We start from the raw sequence: 20,593 nt of genomic DNA, 5'->3' as shown, positions 1-20,593 counted from the left end.
TACTGCAAATAAACACACCAATAATAACCCCTCTGTCTGTGCAGCAGCAAGACTTTGAGCAGGAGCTCCTTCAGAGGCGTTTCTCTGGGGGGAGCCAGTCATACGGGGGCGACTCTCCACGACTGTCGCCATGCAGCAGCATGGGGAAACTCAGCAAGTCTGATGAACAGCTCTCCTCCATGGAGCAGGACAGTGGTCAGTGTTCACGAAACACCAGCTGTGAGACGCTTGGTAAGTAAACAAGACACATTCTCAGACAGATGGGGACAATAGCCAATAGAAGGTTGGGTAGAAAAAAAAATTATTTTTATTTTGTGACGTCCTAAGTGTAATCAGCCATCAGGACTCACCCCTTGACAAATTTTGCTAAAGTTCGTTTCCCTATCTTTAGTAGTTAGCTGTAGGCTACTGGACAGGCTGGAGTTATTTTTGAAGATGTTTCACTATAATTGCTGGGCGCATTAATGCGATATCGGAGGTTAACGGCGTCAACGTTAATGCACAACGCGTTTCCATGACGACTGACCGGAAAAAGACGCTAACGCTGCTCCTTTCGTTTAATAAACGATGCGCTCCAGTTCGACTGTAGGCACGCTAACAACGCAAAAGGACCTAACTAGTCAACGGTGCCTGGACTCCGGTGTCGCGGCACGTAAACATGACGTCACGTGAGTCTTTTTATGGTCAGTCGTCATGGAAACACGTCATGCGTTAACTTCGTGCCCAGCTCTAATATATATATATCAGGATACACAGAATAATGACATCAACAGCAACAAGATCACCAAAAGTTGCGCACTGGAGCTTTAAGTAATAGGTTTAATCAACTATGTTTTTATTGAGTGTATGATGACAGAAATTCATTTTTTTTGTCTCCATCTTTTCAGACAACACAGAGAATTATGACCCAGACTATGACTTCCTTCACCAGGACTTGTCAGTTGGGGAAAACCTGCCCCCAATACCGGTGGGTGGGTGCCTTAGCCCCCTGCCTGAGTCTCACAGTGAATCTTCTTCCCCAGTACCCGGACAGCATCCCACGCATCCCCGCTTCAGCGCTCCTCCACCACAGCAAACACCAGAGTACTGGACCCCTCAGCCATATCAAACCAATCCCTTACTGTCCCGCATCAGCGCACCCCCTGCTCTGCCCCAGAAGAAGCGACGCAGCACTCAGACACCGTCGTTCACTGACGGAGGGTCCAGAGTGCTGTATGAGCGATTCCCTTCCCAGTATGACAATTTGTCAGAAGAGGAGCTGCACCCTACACCCCCATTCCCCCTTTTCACACCCATCTCACCCATGCCCCAGACAAATGGGGGTGTGTTTGTTGCCCAGTACATGAGCGCCGAGCATTCAGATGTCCCTGGCAGCCCACCACCACTCCCAGAAAAGAAAAGCAGACACAGTAAGTGAAGTGGAAAAAAAGAGGATGGTGGGGAATATGAAAGCAAGAAAAATGTATCTTTTGAAGTGTGTGTAAAGCAGAGATTCTCCTCTTCACATATATAAGTTAGAAAATGGCTCCTCCAGTGGACATGCCCAACATTTCAGAGCACTGTCAAGTAAGAATATATAAAATTAAATATTTTTCATAGCTCTACACTCAATTTAAATTAAATGCTTGAATATAGGGGAACACAAGCAAATAAAAGGGACACAGTATAATAAAGAGGTTGAGGTTGATCCATCGTGGGACAACCTTGGCTGCACTTCATTATCAATTCATTGAAACTTAACTTATATCAAGGAAATATTCCATTGTGAATAGAAGCAGGAAGTGTACACCAGGATGTGCTACAATGGTTCTGGCTCCAGGGGCAAAGGGGCAACATTTGGTCATTTCCTGTCACACCTGCTATATAACTTCCTCTCATGCTACTGTATTATGTAATTCCATATACTCGGCCCTTCCTGCGAGCTGAAACACCATGACGTGACTAAAAGCTTCTCACTATCTTGACGTCAGTTCGTCAGTGAGAGTACTGCCCTTGCTCCAGGAATCTATTGAACGAAGCCTCCACTACAGTAGGTGGCGATATGCCCCATTTCTTCTTGTAAGTATTAGGTAGTTTCTGGTTTAATTGGCAGCTAGTTGTTGGCCATTTAGGATCTTCCCACCTTCTATGAACTGTAAAATAAATATGATATCCTTTGAGCTGGTGGAGCATAAACTCTAAAGTCTCCTAGTCGGTCCAACAAAAAATGAACGGCCTCCCGCTGTTGTCTTCTTCTTTTATTTCTGGGTCAAAGACCAAGTGCAGGGACTGTGGAGCATGTACTGAACACCTAGACCACTTTAGGTCTTACATACATGCATTAGTAATTCTACTCCCAACCCATTACCTGGTTGTGTAATTCGATTTTGAGGAATTCGATTTAGTACAACATATTGACATGTATGTTAAAAGTCTTGTTGTAGTCCGACAAACGCAATCATTAGGTTTTGGTTCTCATGTTACGTACACAGTGACACCACATCAAATGTTTTTACTGGTATCAGTGTTACTTATATACAGTGTTATACTTGTATATACACAAAATATTCCACAATCTATCCTGTCTCCCGCCTCCAGTCCTCCAGTACATGCAGTTTGTGGAAGACTACTCTGAGCCGCAGCCCTCCATGTTCTACCAGATGCCACAGAGCGAGAGCATCTACGAGCAGCGTAACAAGCGTTTCCAGGAGGTTTATGGCTTCAACGACTCCTTCAGCAGCACAGACTCGGTCCATGAGCCCATTCAGCCCCCAGCGTTGCCCCCAAAGCAAAGACAACTGGTAAGAAATGTATTTTGTGTTTTGCTAGTTACAGCAGTCTTTCATAAAAACAGTTGTAGTAAAATGTAGAAACTGTCTCTTGTGAGGGGACAGAACTAAATAGCTGGGTTCTCTAATTTGGACTGTGGGAGCAAAGCTGTAATTTAAATCGCTTCGAAATTGGTCAGCTCATCTTGCTTGAATTTAAATCAACACTTGGAGACTGCAGAGTGTTTATCGATTACGCGATCAAATTCTGGGGTTACACATAGTATAAGTGTCATTATAAGCAACCTTCTGTGGTCGACCCGAGTCCTCGTCCAAATGTCTTCATGCCTAAATGTAGGCTGGAAAGAAAATGGAGGGGGAAAAAAATGCAGATTCAAAGGCTGCATTCCTGTGGTAATCCTCATCAATTTACTACCAAGCCTCTCCCTATCTTGTTATCGCTCACCTATTCTCACTCCCCTTTCTTTAAATTTTTGTACGCAAAGCAGACATCTGTGCTTACACGGAGGCGTTTGGTCGTTAGTCGGAGATAGGACTAGCCTTTATCAGAGCTGCATCAGATCCAGCCCACTTGGCTTAAACTGGGTTGGCATCTGGGATAATTGAGACAACTGCCTCTATCCGTCCTGACAGTGATTCAGTACTGATAAAGCGAGAGCTCAATAGGTTAAAACAGAAAATAAAATAATATTAAGATATTTAAATGCTTTAAAAAAAATTTTTATCAATCTATTTCAAGTTGCATTTCCCTTTTATTACTGCTGCAGAGCTGTTCAAGGTATAGATTATTGCATGTTAAGTAGATAGGTTCATGTTTGGCCTGAATCATATACTGTATGAGGCATGGTTCTCACCAGATTTGGCAGTTTGACAGTCCCAGATTGATCCGTGGTTGGCCTAAGCTTTCGTTGTAATGAAGACTTACCTTTTGTGGGCAGTAAACGGATGACGCTCTTGTCCAGGTTGTAGCCGCTGTAGATGTACAGTATTACAGCTTAGAAAAGAAAATAGTCTGTGGCAGGATGGAAGTCTACACAGGCCACCTCAGAGTCTTTCTCATCCTTCTTCTATTACCACTGGGTATTTAAAGCCCTCAATTTTTTTTACCATTCTTTTGTGTCAAGCTGTACTCATCGGTGCTCCTGCCTCAATGTCTTATCTGGCCTCCGTGTTTTGGACTCGATGAGCTTGTGTTCGACTGGAATAAGCCTGTTTGCCTCCCTGTCTGTATCCATGTTCCAGGCTTACATGATTTGGCGACGTTACATGGCACTGGCAGCTTTGCAAAGAAATTATATTAATAATTTCAGCTGCTGTATGGATAAGAAAAGACACCATTGCATTGGACCATATTGGGTCTGTGTTTAGAATATGTCGTTGTGGATGACCTGGTCTCTGTAAAGCATCAAAGAATGTTTATTGGACTGTCACAGTAGACACAGACATGTTTGACCACTACAAGTCACACAACCCTGTAGTAATTAGGGCTTTCTAGGAATAGCTCTAACTTAAACATAACAGTAGACTCATATTCACCTCAACAGTGCTAGTCACTCACCTCTCTGCTGCTGATGCTTAAACTACCAGAATCCCCCTCAGTTTTCACCACTCTACTGCTGCACTTTGATTAAATCTGCTCTAATTCACTCTTGCTTAGTATAATCAACTGTCCCCTTCTTTCTTTCTTTTCTCCCTTAACACCCTGATTTTCTTTTTTCCTGTCCTTTACTGCCACTTCTTTCTTTATTTCTTTCCTTCCTTCTTTCGTTTCTTTCTTCCTTCCTTCTCAGGCCTCCCACTCTTCATCCCCCTCTTCCTCCTCGTCCTCTTCTCTCTCCTGCCACCTCCAGCCGTCTGTAGCGGCCATGGAGGAGGCAGGCTCTGGGCTGGGCCTCAGCATGTCCGTATCTAACTCCTACCTGATTGGCCAAGCATCCTTGACCACACCCACGGTGAGTTGCCCCACCACCCCCATAACCCCATCACTCCCATTCTTCAGTGTGGTGTGGGTGCTGTGTGGTCCAGTGGCAGCTTGACCTGTGTGCTCCCCATATGTGATGCAGTCTGTTCATGTGGTGCCCTTTAACGTCTCCGATGAGGCAGACCCTCGAGGGTCAGTGGTTTGGTTGCTGTGTGATCCTCGATTTTGTTCATCCACCCATCCATATGCACAACTCGGTGTGAATGTGTTGTTAGGCACTGGCTTTGTCTGTACATATGGTGTGATTAATGCGTGCTTTGTGTGATTATGAGTGTGTGCTTTTTTGTGCTTCTATCAGTGTAGCCTCTGGCTAGTCAAAGTTGTGTTTGTGTAATTGCACTATGGCATTCCTCCACATGACAGGTAATGATTTGACCCTTCCCTCTTTTCCCGTTTGCCTCACAGTTAAAGTCGGTGAGTTGTGTGTGTCTTGAGTAGTTCCTCCAAATATCACAAGAGACTGTCGGACCTCAGGTCGCGGCTCATAAATAACACAGTAGCCCTTTGTTGGTATAACAGGAATGCCTCCAATCATGAGCAGGTTCTTGTCAATGAATGATCTGGTTGTTGATCATTCTTATATTCTATTTATTATGGTCTGATCCTGACCCCACACTGGACTTGGTTGTATGTTTGAGGTTTTGTGTGTTGGGGGGGGTTTGACCCATGATGATCCCATGTTGTGCGAAGCATGTTAAGACATGGTGTGGATCTCCCTCAGGATATCTCCAGTGGAATGCAGCTCCAGATGGACCTGATGGAGAACACATTGCCCCTGTTTCTGCTCTTCTTCCTTCCTCTCTTCTCTTCTCCAAATCATCTTCATCCTCCCACATCACCCACCATCCACACATGCTTTTATATCATATCTGTCCAGTCTCTCCTTTACCATCACACAGCAACCTCCTATTCCCCCTAACACACACACGCACTCTTCCACACCTCCTGTTTGTCTGTTTCTGTGGAATGTTTGCATTCCGTAACTCCTTGGGGCATGATGTTTTTGGAGGATGTCATGAGGGAACCAAGCCATTGCCCGGAAAGCTACTTTGCAAATGGAAAGTGAAATGATATATTTATAAGTAACTGTAGGCACTATTACTTAATTCCCCAAAAATTAGACAAAGAATAATTTGGCCTAAATTGCAATTTTTTTGTAAACGTGTGTGTGTGTATGTGTGTACACCGTGTGTGTGTGTGTGTGTGTACACTGTGTTAGTAGTGCTTCTTCCAGGAATGCTGAAACTGGTATGCACCACATGTTACAACAGGTTACCTCTACCTTCCTGGCAGTCATCTCCTTAGCTGGTCACACACACTCACACATGCACATGCACACCTACACTGTCTCTCATCTTATACATACTCTTATATACTCGGAGCTTATCTAAGAGTTTCCATGATCAACATGTCTTCTCATACTCCATAATATCCCACAGTAGATGGGCCTTTTTTGCCACTGGTTTCAGTCTTGCATTCTTGGGTGTTTGTGAGTGTGCAGTGCATTTCATGTTCAGGCACATCACTCCTATAGTCCAGGCTTAATAGAGGTGTTGGAGAATGAGGTGAACACTTTTTTTCCTACCCTCTGTCTCCGGTTGTTTCGGATTCTTTTTCTGTCTACTCTGTCTTCACCTCTCTGATCCCTCTGTCCTGTCTCTATTTCATTTTTATTATTATTTCTTTTCCTCCCTGCTTTCCACCAATCACAGAGCTTGGACCATGTTGCCTTGACCAATGCCACCATTCTGGATGGCAGCGGGGGCGGGCCCGACGGTTCCCTGGCTGGCTCAATGGGTTCTGTGGCTGTCTGTCTTCCTTCTGAGTCTTCTCTCACTGACTCTCTCCACACCTCAGCGGTGAGCTTACAGGGGATAGATGTTGGAAGCACAAGCAGGATGCTTACATGCAGCAGCTCTCCAAGATGGATAATAAAATGTGATAGTGGACTCCTTCCTTTGGCAGACTGGTGTTAGATTACAGCAGCGTGGTATTCGGTATTGTTGCACAGACGATAATACAATGACTCATTCTCTTTGTGGCATCTTGTTGTTATTATCAACCACGAACTGTCTGCTGTCTGCTATTGGTCTTAAAAGAATCCCACTCGGGCATGTTGCACTGCATGTTCTTTTTTTGCCAGTCGTTAACAGTATCTTTATAAATAATGCACTCTAGTGCCACCTGGTGGTCATGATGACTCTGAGCTGGCAAACACATCGCTCACTGTTCAACACTAGAGTCCGGCTAGCTGCTATCTCTCCTCCTTAGTCACATATTCACACTTGACGTCTGTCCTGTCCTTGGAAAACACTCTGTGCGCCTCTCCGCTGCCTTACCCCTCGGTTTGTGTCCCTCCTCTTTTTCTGTAGAGTGAGAGCGCGAATGACGAGGGTGGGGAGGGGGAGTACGTCAACTTGTACTCATCAAGCCAGGCCAATGGGGAGCTGCCTCTCTCCCTCAGAGTAAGTAGCTGACCGCCACGGGTGAAAGGTCAGTTCCATTTGTAGGTCCTATCACTTCAGGGTTTGAATCAAGACTTGTTGGACTGGCACGAGTCACTCTCGCCAGTTATCCGCTGCGCTGAGCAACCTTTATTGATTCATCTCTTGAACTGATGGTGCTAAAATGGAACGTGAATGTACCCAAACCATGAAAGAGCACGAGTTGAGCTTCACAGGTTTGCCTGCTGTGGTTGGTGTCTGTGGAAAGGATGTCCATCTGTCTGTTGTTCCTACTGCTTGGCTGGTGATGGCTGTCTCTCTGGCTGTGCTTCAACTGTAACACGCTGCATTTAACCTTGTTCTGATCTAACACCTGACATGTCGTCGGTCCAACGGGGGTTTCTAAATGGTTCACTGGTTCCACTTTTCCTGTAGCAGGCCATATAACGGCATATATGTACCTGTGCATGTGTGACAGGATATGTGTGTGTGTTTTGTATTTGTGTCCATTTGAGTCGGTGTGTGCATTCAGGGTGTGTTTTTTAGTTCTGTTTAGATTGTGGTGTGGGAAGTGTAAGCAAGAGTGAGAGTTTAACAAACAAATGGATGTGTGATTAGAAGTTAACATTTGGAGTTTGAGTGCAAGTGAGTTCTACCCTTTGGAATTTTACATTTTGGGTTTGCTTTTTTTCCTGGCTCATACAGGGGAAAAGCTGCATTTTACCCATTAGCCCTTCACACCTAATGTACCACAACACTAACAAGAACGACTTCATTCTGAGACGTTCGTACAAAGCAACCATCCTCCCCTTCACCTACAGTTATGCATGAGATCCTTGTGATTTGTAAAGCTGAGGTCAGACTACACAAGTCAAGCTCAATTATACCTCGAGGATGTCCCAAAAAATTGAATTTTATACTGTATAGTGTGTCATAACGACCTCACCTACTCCCAATGGAAAAGTCTGAGATTTCCGTTCTGCCTCCCACTATGTGCTCCATCACAAAATAGAGAAGTGAAAGAAAACTGATTGAGTTGCCTCAAGTTCTCTTTGAGGGACCGATAGTTCAACCTGTCCTTTTCTTACAGCTGTTTTCATTCACACACCGCTTCGGACGCCGTTTTTTATTTACTCACTTTCAGGGTGCTGTCTTGTCTCGACCCTCGGGCTCAGTCTCTTGTCGTCTTCACATCATCACATCGGTCTTGATGATTGTTTGGGTCAGATACAGCACACATTTTTAGCTCTTTGGTCCCCTTATGTGACTTGGTGACCAAAAGAACGTGTAGTCTGACCTCGGCATAAGAGCTCATCCATTATCAGGCTCCTGTCACTGCAAGGAACCATTAAAAACTAATGTTTCTACCAGCACAGATAATAATTATTGTATTTTCCATCCATGAATTAGGAAACAATTGCAGCTGATGATGTACTTCAAGACCCCGCCCCTCAGATTCCATCCAGTAATAGCAAAGAGGCTTTGGACAAGGAAAGGTAAGGCTCATATAATGTTTACCTCCAGTAAATGATATGGACAGTAAACAGTTTGTCACACAGCATATACCAACCTTTATATTGCAACTTTTCTGCAATGGTAAACAATAAATCAGCATACTGCAAGACACCGAGTAAACAGCAACTTCATTCTGCTACTGCAAAATACACATCACAATTTTTTTTATAAAATAAGAAAACCTCAGTGCTCTTGCGTTTTGATTAGTTATTCCGCAGTTTTATGCTATAAATCAATTGGCATGGATGAGCCTGATGCAGTGGAAACGCTTTTATAGTCTCATTAAATATGAGATCAGTTGCACTCTCCTCTACTACCGCCTAATCACAAGGTCCATTCCTTTCTCCTTCTTGAGGTGTCTCCACCCAAAACACAGAGTGTGTTCACTGTGTGCTCCAGCTTCTTTAACAAGGCTGTGCAAAGTAAAACTTCATATTCAATTTAAATACAGTCGAACGTGTCGCTGCAATCACCAGCATGATGAGACAAAGTTAGTTTAAAAGTGAAATTAACTGGAATGAGACTAAAAAACGTTGCTGATAAATCTATCAATTACCTGTTCGTTTTAACTCCAATCTGTAGTATTGCTATTAGTACTGGTGCCTTGTGTGGGAATAACATGTGGCACTGTGTGTGTTTCAGGAGGCAGAAGTCATCAGAATCAGCTGGAAGTGATGAGGAAGATGTGGATGAACTCTCCCTCATAGACCACAAGGAGATTATGAGCAGGATAACACTAAAACAAGAAGTAAGAGAGCTGCCTCTGCTGATGCTGCGCACTGGAATTGTTTATGGAAATCTGCTTTGACAGAAGTGTGCTGCACCAGCATACAAAACAAATCTGTATTTTGTTTATCCAGTGCAGGACAGGCTAAAGGTCACTATGAGTCACTCCTATGTGAAATCAGATCCTTAGAAGAACCACTGAGAGCCATTGCTGCCCTCTGGAGTTAACTCTCTGAAACTGCATAGCTGAAGAAAAAAAAAACGCCACACCACCTCCTCGTCATATGCCCCCTCCTCCTTTGTCCTGCGTGGTGCAGTCTGATAGACAGATGTGTGAAATGTACTGCTCACCACTCTGCAAGGTTAGGGACAATGTGACAGCAATAATTAATAAAAAGGAGAAAAGCAGCAATGCAAGAAGACGAGATGTGTGGCCTGTGCTGTCATTTAAATACAGAAGATATATTGAAGCGGTGCTGCTTTTATCTTCCACAAGTCTGACTTTTTTTTTCTTCTCCGTCATCAGAGGAGCTGGTGCAGGCAGGGGGAGGTGGGGGCCTTTTATTAGGGAGGGAGGGAGTGGGAAGGAGGGGGAAAAAAGCAACCAGGCAGAAACAGGAAAGGTGCTAGACTGCATCACTCCACGTCTACTCTAACCACTGTTTTCCTCTCCTACTTTTCACTCTCCTACTCTTTTCTCTAATCTTCCTGTCTGCCGTTCCTTTTCTGCACATCTTGTCTGTAATGTTCACAGAATGACGATGGCCCTGATGTTCGTGCTGGATCAGGAGATATTTTATTAGTCCATGCTACAGAAACGGACCGCAAAGGTATAGTACTTGTACTTAGCCCACGTATTTGTCATGCAGGGTAGAGTGTGTTACAAGCCTGTTTCTTTTCTAGCTTGACACATCTGCAGTCATTTTTACTTACACACATAAAGATTTATGTTTATTTTGTAAACTGTGATTCTTTATGATGACTGATGTTTTGCTACTTCTCTAATCTCCTCATCTGAGGAGCATCTTAAACAGCCTCGAGTGTCTCTGTGGTTCACTTATGTTTGAAATGTGTCGGTCTGGGTTGTAAATCCTGCTTTTTTTGTGCTTGTGTTTTTGCTTGACAGATCTCGTTTTGTACTGTGAAGCCTTTCTGACTACATATAGGACTTTTATATCCCCGGAGGACCTAATTAAGAAGCTACACTACAGATATCCTTTTCAAATCTCTCGACATGTATGTCACTCTGAGCTTAATCGTTATTTTATTGGAAGTCTCTCTTGCATAATAATTTGAAAAACTCTTATTTAACTAGGAAAGACCTGTTTACCTTTTGACTTATTTTCTTTTTCTACTCTTTCCAAAAATTGTACTCTACTAATGAATACTTCTAAGGCTAAATTATCAATGAAACTATTGTGGCTTTTTGTTTATGTGTGCTTTTGTTAACAGTACATCAAGAAAACAAATGTCTCTTCAATATGTTTATTAGTTGTTACTCATGTTATTGAATACTTACAAGATAAAGTAAGATTTAGCAGCAATTTTGAAAATAATCAATAATTCCTTTCTATATTTTCTCTCACATGTGATGGTAAACTAACTTTAACTTTTCACTGTATGATGTCCATGCACAGTTCTACACCTCTACACTACTTTCCTAGTGGGGGAATAGATATTAAGTATTAAATGAAGTTTGAGGCTGCTACACTAGGTGGCGATATGCCTCCTTTTAGTTTGTCACTATAAGGCGTTTTCTTATTGGCCACAGACCAAAACAGCTGCAGCTTGAGCACTGTTCTGTGTCATTCAGTTATCCATTATAACTTGAAAACATTTCATTCTGTGAGCTAGCAGATATCTTGTACTCTGTGTTATTTAAAAAATGTACCGGTCTGCGTTTCTTTGTAATTTGTTTTCTTGCCGTTGTTTTCTTCTGTTATTTCCAGGTCATAACCAGAGGGTGGGAACTTAGGAACATGTGCCATTTTGGATCCAGTTGAGCATATTACATACAGCAGTACTTCCACTCCCAACCACATTATCTGGGTGTGTTAGTCCTACTTTGAGAAATGTGATTACAATTACAAATCTGGTTTGAGTCAGACTAATGCAATAATTAGATTTTTTTTTTCCTCTCTTAACCTCCTGTAAATGTACTGATAGTTGGCAGTTCCATTTCAGATTGGAAGAGTTGACACATTTTACTGAATGAGTGTTGCATACAGTGAGGCAGAGAGAAGTTTTGTCAGGGTTGGGTTCAAGCAGTTGGAATCTGTTTACTATGGTACGATAAATTAAAACAAGGCGATTTCAACTACACTAACAATTTTATCAGTTATTCAAAGTTTGGTATTATATACTGCATGTATAGCTTTGTTTCCATTGTCCTTGACCACAAAGCACATATACCAGGTTCTGCCACAGTCCGGACACTTTCAAGAAGCGAGTCAGCAAGAACACCTTCTTCGTGCTGGTCCGTGTGGTGGATGAGCTGTGGTGAGTGTGACCCTGTGTTTTGATGAGGACTGTTTAGGCAAAGCTCTGTGAAATAATGACAAGGATATAGAAGTTTAGAAAACTGGCATATTTTTAGTGCCTTGCATGGGAGTGTGTATACCATTGTTTTCGTTTTCATGCAAACATGGTTTTTCTTTTTATACAATTATGCTCCATATGTAGAATTTCTGTATGTGAAGACTGTCATTTTCAACCTGGGGTAAAAGAAAACAAATCATTTCTGATGTAAATGTTAAGTTGAAATGAGTCATTGTTTTTTGACATAATTGTTAGCTCTAACTTGTCTTTTTCTGTGACCTCGTCCTCGTTTCGCTCTGTTTGTTCAACGTTTCCCAGCAATTGACATTTTCTTCTCTTAAAATGTCACTAGAAATGACTCACTACAGGTTTAAGTGCTCACATTTGAATTCAATAACCAACTTTCCACCCTCCGCTCCCTTGTTTTCTGCCATCACCGGGTTTAATTGTCTCATCATGTCCTTCTGCTCTTCCTCTGTCCCTCAGCCTGGTGGAGCTGACGGAGGACATCTTGAAACAGCTCATGGACCTGGTGTTCACGCTGGTGTGCAACGGTGAGCTGAGCCTCGCCCGTGTGCTCCGCAAGAACATCCTGGATAAGGTGGAGCAGAAGAAGCTGTTACGCTACACTAACTCCCTCAAGCCCCTGGCTGCACGAGGGGTCTCTGCAAGGTACTGTGGAGGGGTCAAGGGTCAATGATTTTGGGTTTGTTGATGGTGCAAAACATTGTTTTTTTGGTGTTGTTGTTTTTTGAATAGTTCACATGATGCTCTTAAAATTGTGGATCGTTTGTATCTCACTAGTGGTCTCTGATATTGCGATTGGTGGAAGGCAGAAAATCAATCAATCTTTATTTCAACAAATCTTTATTTGTATAGCCCACAGTTTACAAAACATAGTTTGTCTCACGGGACTTCACAGGGTTTGTAACATCCTCTGTCCTTAGACCTTTGAAAATAAGCCATGAAACCAAGTTACTTGCGTTTTAGAAGATGATATGTTCTAAAAAATAAATTTTGTATTAAATAACAAACAATAATTTAAAGCTTGACACTGCTTAGTGTCGCTACCACCCCAAACTTACCCTCACACCTCAATTGAGCCTTTAGAACTTTCTGATAGGATGACCACATAATCCAACCATTCTTTCAACATTTATTTCAATTCCTTAACCATAGATAACCACAAGTAATACATTAAATAAAATTCCTACTCCCTCTGATGTAAAATATTTTCATCACAGCCAGGTTTGAGTGTAAGGGACATTCAGTTACATCGAAAAGTTACACACTATAGCTTTAACTATGTTAAACTGAAAGAATATTTAATTAGGGAACCTGGGATCCCACCCCTGGCTAACACATTATACAATAATACAATAGGTGTTAACTTTCTGCCTCCAGGCTCCCATCAGGTTTTGGCCCCTTCAATGGAAAAATGTTTGTATAACCTTGCTCTAGAGAGAAAGAAAACGAGAGATTGCTCAGATATTTCACTGTGGTGGCTAAAAACAGTCTACAGATAGCAAAATTATGTCAGTTTAGGATCAAACCGTCATCACGTGACAGTTGCTTTGACCCGTGTCTCTAATCCAATCAGACCATGAAATTAAATCCTGCCAAATGCAAAGCCTGATGAAATGTTTTGTAGCACAGACGGACGGTGGAGTTGTTGCATAACTGTCCGTGTTCCCTCACAGGCCTGGAACTCTTCATGACTTCCGCAGTCATGAGATCGCTGATCAGCTCACTCTTCTTGATGCTGAACTCTTCTATAAGATAGAGGTGAGGTGGTTTTTTCATCATTGAAGCGAGGTCTTAACGTTTGTTGACACACAGTCGATCTCGATCTTAACAATTTCCGTTTCCCCTCAGATTCCCGAGGTGCTGCTTTGGGCCAAGGAGCAAAACGAGGAGAAGAGTCCGAACCTGACTCAGTTCACAGAGCACTTTAACAACATGAGCTACTGGTAAGATTGAAATCACACAGTTTGTGACCACACCCTGCGCCGTCTGTCATAAATGTAAACATCACATCGTTTATTTTCATCCTTTAGGGTTCGCTCTTTGATAATTCAGCAGGAGAAAGCCCAAGACAGAGAGAAGCTGCTCCTTAAATTCATCAAAATAATGAAGGTTCGTCAAACTAAAGTTTATCTTCAGGATGCAGATATAGGCCACTGGACTTGCTTGGGTTTAGTCAAAGGCGATTCACTTCTTATGTATTATCTTATGTATTGTATTATACAAGTACAAACGAGCATAAATAAAAGTGAAATAAATGCATAGCGCTAACTGAGAAACTGTAACTAATTTAAAGAAAAAGTCTGAAAAAATAACAATAAAACAAGTTGTAACACTACTAATGAAGTCCTCAACTTAACTGAAGCAAGATCCTTCAAACCTTCAGACATTTTTATGTTTAATACAATAATATTCATAAACATTATTCATTATTACAGCACTTAAGAAAGTTGAATAATTTCAACTCCTACTTGGCAATATTGTCCGCCCTGGACTCTGCTCCCATCCGGAGGTTGGAGTGGCAGAAACAGACCTCAGAGGTGAGAGAGATGAGTTTGTGTGTCATGTAATAAAAGATCTCTGACTTTCAACATACATGTCTTATTTTACTCTTGTATCCTCACGTCCTCTCTATTCCTTTTTCTCAGGGACTGGAGGAATATTGCACGTTGATTGACAGCTCCTCCTCCTTCAGAGCTTACCGAGCTGCTCTGTCTGAAGTGGAGCCTCCGTGTATCCCGTATCTGTGAGTGAATGTTTGTGGATGCATATTGGAACTCAGTAGGAGTGTAAGGATATGTGCATTTGTCAGTGCAGACGTCACAGTTCAGTGTATGGAGTAGTACAATCGATACAGCTGAATATGAGCGAGTAAAAAAGGAGGAGGATAATAAAAGAAAGTGGTGGTATAGTTTGGTGTTAGATTTAAGTTAACATTAACCTGTTAACTGAACTGGTTAAGTTCCCTAGGTTCTCCCTCATTCTCCATGAACACACACACACACACACTGCAGTTCTCTAATACACAGATATAGATATTAACAAAATTTTACACTCATCTTACTTTCATTGTGACTTGAAAACATTCTTTTAATCACAAATGATTGGCATATGTGTATAGTGTGCAGCTGTGTATTTTTACACAATTAATTGGGTGGCACTATGGTAACTACTGTTAAACGACGACTGTTGTGTACATTTTGTTGCTTTTTTTTCCCTGTTGTATCAAACACTGACCCCTAAAAACAGAACATATTGAACTGTAACTTATGTAAACCCTCACTCCCCGAGGAACTTGACCAACGTGACTTGTTTGTCCTCCCAGGGGTCTGATTCTCCAGGACTTAACATTCGTCCACTTGGGAAACCCCGACCTCATTGACGGGAAGGTCAATTTCTCCAAACGCTGGCAGCAGTTCAACATACTGGACAGCATGCGGCGCTTCCAGCAAGTGTAAGTCCGCTTGGATGACATTTATGATGAAAATATTTATTAATGGAAGCGTTTTAAGCATAAGTCACAGAAATACATGTTACTATTTTGTTGCCACTCGTAGAAAAGGAAACTAATGTATGTTTTTTATTCCAAAACATTTCTGTCATCTCCACAACTTTGACCTCTTCTCATCGCAGACATTACGAACTGAAGCGCAACGACGACATCGTCTCGTTCTTCAACGACTTCAGCGATCACCTGGCAGAGGAGGCCCTGTGGGAACTGTCGCTGAAGATCAAGCCCAGGAACATCACCAGGCGCAAGACAGAGCGCGAGGAGAAGACCTAGGCCCCATGGGCCAAAATTTGACTGACCTCCAACTGTGCTTCATGACACTAACTCCACTTTACTACAGACAGAGAGAAAGAAGAATGGAAGCTATCCGCTGGAGCAAATGGGAGACTCATTGCAGAACAAAATGCAGAACAAACAATAGACCGATGCTCGGACAGGGGTTTATAAGGAACTCTGCTGCTGTGGGAGATTATAATTGGGATTACGGCGGCTCTGGCGTGTAGATGGGAAGAGATTTTGACTATGTGGAAACAGGAGGAAGCCTGGTGCCAAGGAGGACAGAAGAATCTCACAGAGTGGGCAGACAGTGTGGAAATAAACCAAAGTCTGCTCCCTGGAATCTCTGTTTTAGAGTGGAGCGGTTGAGTGTGTGTGTGTGTGAGTGAGAAAGAAAGAGAGCGAGAGGTGAATGGTCCATTACTCTCCAAGTTGCTCCTTCCTCTTCCTTTATGTATGTGCCATTTGCTGGTCATCCTCTGTGACCCTTCCCCCCCCTCCCACTCATGATTACCCTCAAACGGCAGAACCTTGAGAGCGACCTGATGTGAACTGTGATATCAACATGTGGGTCGCACATCGAGTCAACTGGAGTGGGGGCAGGGGATCTGAACTGAGAGAGGGGACAGCCATTATAGACTGGAAACTACGAGTTTGTTTTGAAACATTTTGTGTAAGAATCATGTATGGTTATAAAATGTATTATATACAGTGCTCCTTTTGTTCTTAAAAAGGATGTTTATGCTTATGAGAAGAGCTTAGCTTCTCCCAAGTGCCATACAAATGTGCACTAAAAAAAAGCAAAGCAAAAACACAAAAAGATGAATTACTAAAGATGCTGTGATATATGTATGTCATACTGAATCATTGTGTGCCGTGTTCAAGTGTAGAAAATCATTAGGCAATCACAATCATGTCCCAGCCGTGTCGGTGCGTGAAAGTGTCTGTGTGTGTGTGCGACTGAAGTCCTTCGGTGACTCTGCGTGTTTGTCTTTTCAAAATGTGCTGTAGTAAAATCATTCTGGTTTCTTTTTTCGGGATAACGTCAAAAGCATCACATCACACACTGTGCTCTCAAACTCCAATAAACAACAAAACAGCTCTGTTTCTATACACACTGCCGCTCACAAACGTCACTGTCTTTGTCAAAGGTCAAACACGTCTTGACACTTTCAACCGTAATAATAGAATTTCTTTTTATTATTGAACAGAACGGTGTATGGAAGATTAACTTAAAAATGTTAAGGCATGTGTTCAGCATTCAATATTGAAAAGGAAGCTCTCAATAGAAAACCCAAGTTAATGAAAGCAACAATCTAGTATTTATATAATTTAAATATATATTTATCTCCATTAAATCAACAAAAAAAGCAAAACAAATAAAAAGGTCAACCTCAGTGCAAAAGCATAGCCTTGACTTAATCGCTTCTGTTTTCAGTAACATTATCTGAACACATTAAAAATAATGGAAGACTATTACATGTGAAAAGCACACGATTAGCATATTTGTTGTGCACAAACGATAACAATAAAATTACCAAGACTTATGACACTGGACACTTTTGATATTGTTATTGTGGACAATTTTAAAAAGCTACGCAGAGAGAGGGGAGACTGGCATCGCAGTTGCCAACCCACTCTGCACAAATCAGTAGCAGCGATTCATGACTCAAAAGCTCATCCTCCGCCAACATTCATCCACAGTCTCAGTGAGGCCGACTACTTGGCTCCAGCAGGACCCTCTTTCCTGCGGGATTAGTGGCTCCGATCTGCAGGTCACCCTGCTCTGAAATGGCCCGTTTGAAGCCCCGCCCATTGCTGTTGATGGACCCACGTTGCCATTTGCAGAGGTCTCCATTCAGAATGTCCTGGATGTGCTGCACGATGAGGTTGATGGCCACTGATGTGAGACGGATGGAAGAACTTGTCACGTGTGTTCATGATGATGGGCTACTACATCGGAAGAAAACAACACTTACCCATATTGTCCACTCCTCTCGGAATTATCACATCAGCGTACTTCTTAGTCTGGGAGAGGATAAAGTAAAAATGTTCAGAGTATTGACTGACACTGTGAAGGGGGAGACGCAGGAGTCGCCATACTTACAGGCAAACAAAATTCCTCAAAAGCAGGTTTGACGAACGTCGTATACTGCGAAAGAATTTGCTCCAAGTCTCTCCCTCTGTTCATGTCTCGCAGAACTTCAGAGAAAGACAGAAGTCAGACTAAGGAAGCACTGGGTCAACTACTGGAGTATTGCGTGTTCAAGACGGACATTAATCATACCTCTGCGAGACAGTCTGACGTCTGAATCTGTGTCCACAAAGAGCTTCATGTGAAACATGTCGCGCACTTTCTGTGGGTAGAAAACGAGGATGCCTTCAAAGAGGACCACGTCTGCTGGGTAAACTGTGATCCTGTCTTCCAGCCTATAAAAATAACACATAAGCCGTCAAAGAAAGGTACTAAATAAAGGAGGATTATGCAACGGGGCTTAACCAATATGCATGCTTCCTACCTGGAATGGGTAACAAAATCATATGTTGGCACTTCCACCACTTTTCCCTCCGCAATGTCCTTCAAGGTCTTGTACATTAAATCGTTGTCAAATGCCTCTGCAAGACAACAAACACAATTTTATAATGTTGACCAACAAGATACTGATGGAAATCATGCTACTTATGTTCATGATAAATTATATCAGCAAAACTAATCAAAGCTACTGCTATTGTAAAAATATAACTATTTTCCTTCCCACAACTAATCTGTCCTTCAATGCAACTGTTATGTATCTGCTCCCCTTATATGTCCACTTTTCCCATTCCCCTCATCTTTTTCCCCTATTTTCTCATTTCACCCCAACTGGCCCAGGCAGGTGGCTGCACATTTGATTCTGACAGAGATTATTTCCTGTTCTTAAATGCCTTGAAATAAAAAATGAGGTTAATCTGAATTAAGATAAGATAAATAAAGATTTATAAGATATAAAGAGCCAAAGTCAAATTGTAAATTGATCTCTGACCAATGGTCCAAAACCCAAACATTTTCACTATATAAGAAGCAGATCCTCACATTTGAGTAAGTGGAACCCCACAAATAGTAATAATTAGTAAGTTAACTGGGCTTACCTGGGTGATCAAAGTTGTACTGGCCTTTCAGTGCCTTTGCCTTCTGCTCTGGAGTCAGGACTCGATAGAAACAGTCCTGACTGATGATGGCCACCTTCCTCTGGCGGTGGTCCACCTTGTGTTGGCCGAGGAGCTCCATGATCTTGGCACAAACTGTTGACTGTCAGAAAAGTCACAGCAGTCATTCACGGACCACTTCGGTGTTAACTACATCTAATTAGGTTTTTGAAGTACTTCATGTGAATGTTTTCAATAATATATGCATAAAATTAAACTACGTTTAACATATAAAACAGATTTATTGGACGTCTCCAGCGGATCACAGGTAAACGCAATTCCCCGAGCGTGGACTGTATTTGATGTGACCTTCTAACAGCAGCTGCTTTAAAAATGAAGATGTTTGTCGTCAAACTGTCACGGGTAAGTGACAACGGACAGTAAAATATGGAATGACTGATAACTAGTGGTAATTGCATGAATTAAAAAGGAGAACATATTAAACGGTGGGGGGCGTGTCAGCTCCTTTGACAGTTTGATGAGCAGCTAACTATGCTAAGCGACTATGCTAATTTCCGCTGTTGGGGGAGATCTTCCTGTTAAAAATGACTTACCTTGCCGCTGGCGGTTCCTCCACTAACCCCGATCAAGAAGGGACGGTGCCGGGGCCTCTCTGCGTCGTCAAGGGCTTCGAGAGCGTCCATTGCAGTTGAATAGGAACGGGAGGACCGCAGAGAAACTAGCTAGCTTAGCTAAGCGCTAGCTATCGGCAGTGACAACAAGACCCTACTCTCGCGAGAAATGACGTTATTGCATATTTCCGACAGGCTGTATACAACGAGAGGTGCGATGCTGCCGCCCACTTTTCGAATTTTTCTCAAAACTTTATTTTGAAAGTACAGATATTTGTGTAGTCTTTTGGCCTTATTGTTGTTTTTATGTATTACTTTTAATGACATAATGTGGTAGTTGTCCCCACAGTGGCTCCAGGGCAACGGGTCGGTGGTGGTCAGTGTTCCCGCTCTGTGGCTCCAGGGAGGCGTGTCGGTGGTGGTTGTTGTCGCCGCAGTGGAGCTCCTGGGTGTGAAGCGGGAAGGTGGTGGTAGTTGTCCCCGCTCTGGGGCTCCAGGGCGGCGGGTAGGTGGAGGTCAGTGTCCCCGCTGTGGAGCTCCAGAGGGGCATGGAGTTTTGTGAAAATTAAGAAAATAGAAAAATGAAAATAATATAAAACAGTTAATATTAATGTCAATAGTGTGAAAAAATGTGTAAAAAGGTGAAAAAAAAGTATAAATGTGGAGCTCCAGGGGGGTGCATGTGGTGCTCGGAGTCCCTGTTGTGGAGCTGTTTAGCTGATTTCAGAGGGCATGGCAAAAGAACACCAGTCAGTAAAGCTATTTACATTTATTAGGAAATGAATGAAATATAAACAATATATGTATGCATTATTATATACATATCAGTATGAACAGAATTATTGTTTCTCTGGAACATTGTCTGATTTTTCTGAGTCTTCACTACATTGTGACTTGTCTTTTGTGGATTCATCCAGCACTATCTCCAAAGCAGCACTTCCTTCAACCCTCTTCACGGTTTCTCCTTTGGCGGCAAGGATTTCCTCAATGTTTCTAAAGGAAGAATCAACAGAGGACAGGAGTCATTCAGAGACAGTATAATGTGCATGTAG

General features: G+C 42.5%; 2 protein-coding genes across 6 annotated transcripts in view; one reads left to right on the top strand and one right to left on the bottom strand.

The window, feature by feature from the left end:
• The window catches only part of rapgef1b (Rap guanine nucleotide exchange factor (GEF) 1b), a gene marked incomplete at its 5' end in the record, with an annotated part of 41,693 nt that extends 24,816 nt beyond the window's left edge, over nucleotides 1–16,877 (top strand). For 3 of the 5 annotated variants that reach the window (XM_083910601.1, XM_083910599.1, XM_083910598.1), the window contains 19 exons: nucleotides 45–231; nucleotides 888–1,409; nucleotides 2,578–2,780; nucleotides 4,559–4,720; nucleotides 6,462–6,608; nucleotides 7,122–7,214; nucleotides 8,604–8,689; nucleotides 9,351–9,456; nucleotides 10,189–10,264; nucleotides 10,561–10,649; nucleotides 11,845–11,933; nucleotides 12,459–12,644; nucleotides 13,673–13,757; nucleotides 13,848–13,942; nucleotides 14,030–14,108; nucleotides 14,435–14,536; nucleotides 14,645–14,742; nucleotides 15,322–15,450; nucleotides 15,630–16,877. In XM_083910601.1, the coding sequence (XP_083766727.1) occupies nucleotides 45–231; nucleotides 888–1,409; nucleotides 2,578–2,780; nucleotides 4,559–4,720; nucleotides 6,462–6,608; nucleotides 7,122–7,214; nucleotides 8,604–8,689; nucleotides 9,351–9,456; nucleotides 10,189–10,264; nucleotides 10,561–10,649; nucleotides 11,845–11,933; nucleotides 12,459–12,644; nucleotides 13,673–13,757; nucleotides 13,848–13,942; nucleotides 14,030–14,108; nucleotides 14,435–14,536; nucleotides 14,645–14,742; nucleotides 15,322–15,450; nucleotides 15,630–15,780 (2,685 nt within the window). In that variant the 3' untranslated portion in view covers nucleotides 15,781–16,877. The remainder of the gene's footprint in view (nucleotides 1–44; nucleotides 232–887; nucleotides 1,410–2,577; nucleotides 2,781–4,558; nucleotides 4,721–6,461; nucleotides 6,609–7,121; nucleotides 7,215–8,603; nucleotides 8,690–9,350; nucleotides 9,457–10,188; nucleotides 10,265–10,560; nucleotides 10,650–11,844; nucleotides 11,934–12,458; nucleotides 12,645–13,672; nucleotides 13,758–13,847; nucleotides 13,943–14,029; nucleotides 14,109–14,434; nucleotides 14,537–14,644; nucleotides 14,743–15,321; nucleotides 15,451–15,629) is intronic. The other 2 variants (XM_083910600.1, XM_083910602.1) reach the window with 2 other exon arrangements.
• A 121-nt stretch (nucleotides 16,878–16,998) lies between these two features.
• Nucleotides 16,999–19,676, bottom strand: uck1 (uridine-cytidine kinase 1). Its single transcript, XM_083892614.1, has 7 exons — nucleotides 19,524–19,676; nucleotides 18,913–19,072; nucleotides 18,303–18,399; nucleotides 18,071–18,213; nucleotides 17,891–17,985; nucleotides 17,763–17,811; nucleotides 16,999–17,683 (listed from the first exon to the last, which is right to left on the bottom strand). Exons 1-7 carry the CDS (start codon nucleotides 19,611–19,613, stop codon nucleotides 17,490–17,492), a joined length of 828 nt encoding a protein of 275 aa, XP_083748740.1. The 5' UTR covers nucleotides 19,614–19,676; the 3' UTR covers nucleotides 16,999–17,489.
• Between the last annotated feature and the right edge of the window lie 917 nt (nucleotides 19,677–20,593).

The sequence above is a fragment of the Microchirus variegatus genome (assembly GCF_963457635.1).
Source record: "Microchirus variegatus genome assembly, chromosome: 1".
Taxonomy (NCBI): Eukaryota; Metazoa; Chordata; class Actinopteri; order Pleuronectiformes; family Soleidae; genus Microchirus; species Microchirus variegatus.
This window is presented reverse-complemented; position numbering and strand designations above follow the sequence as displayed.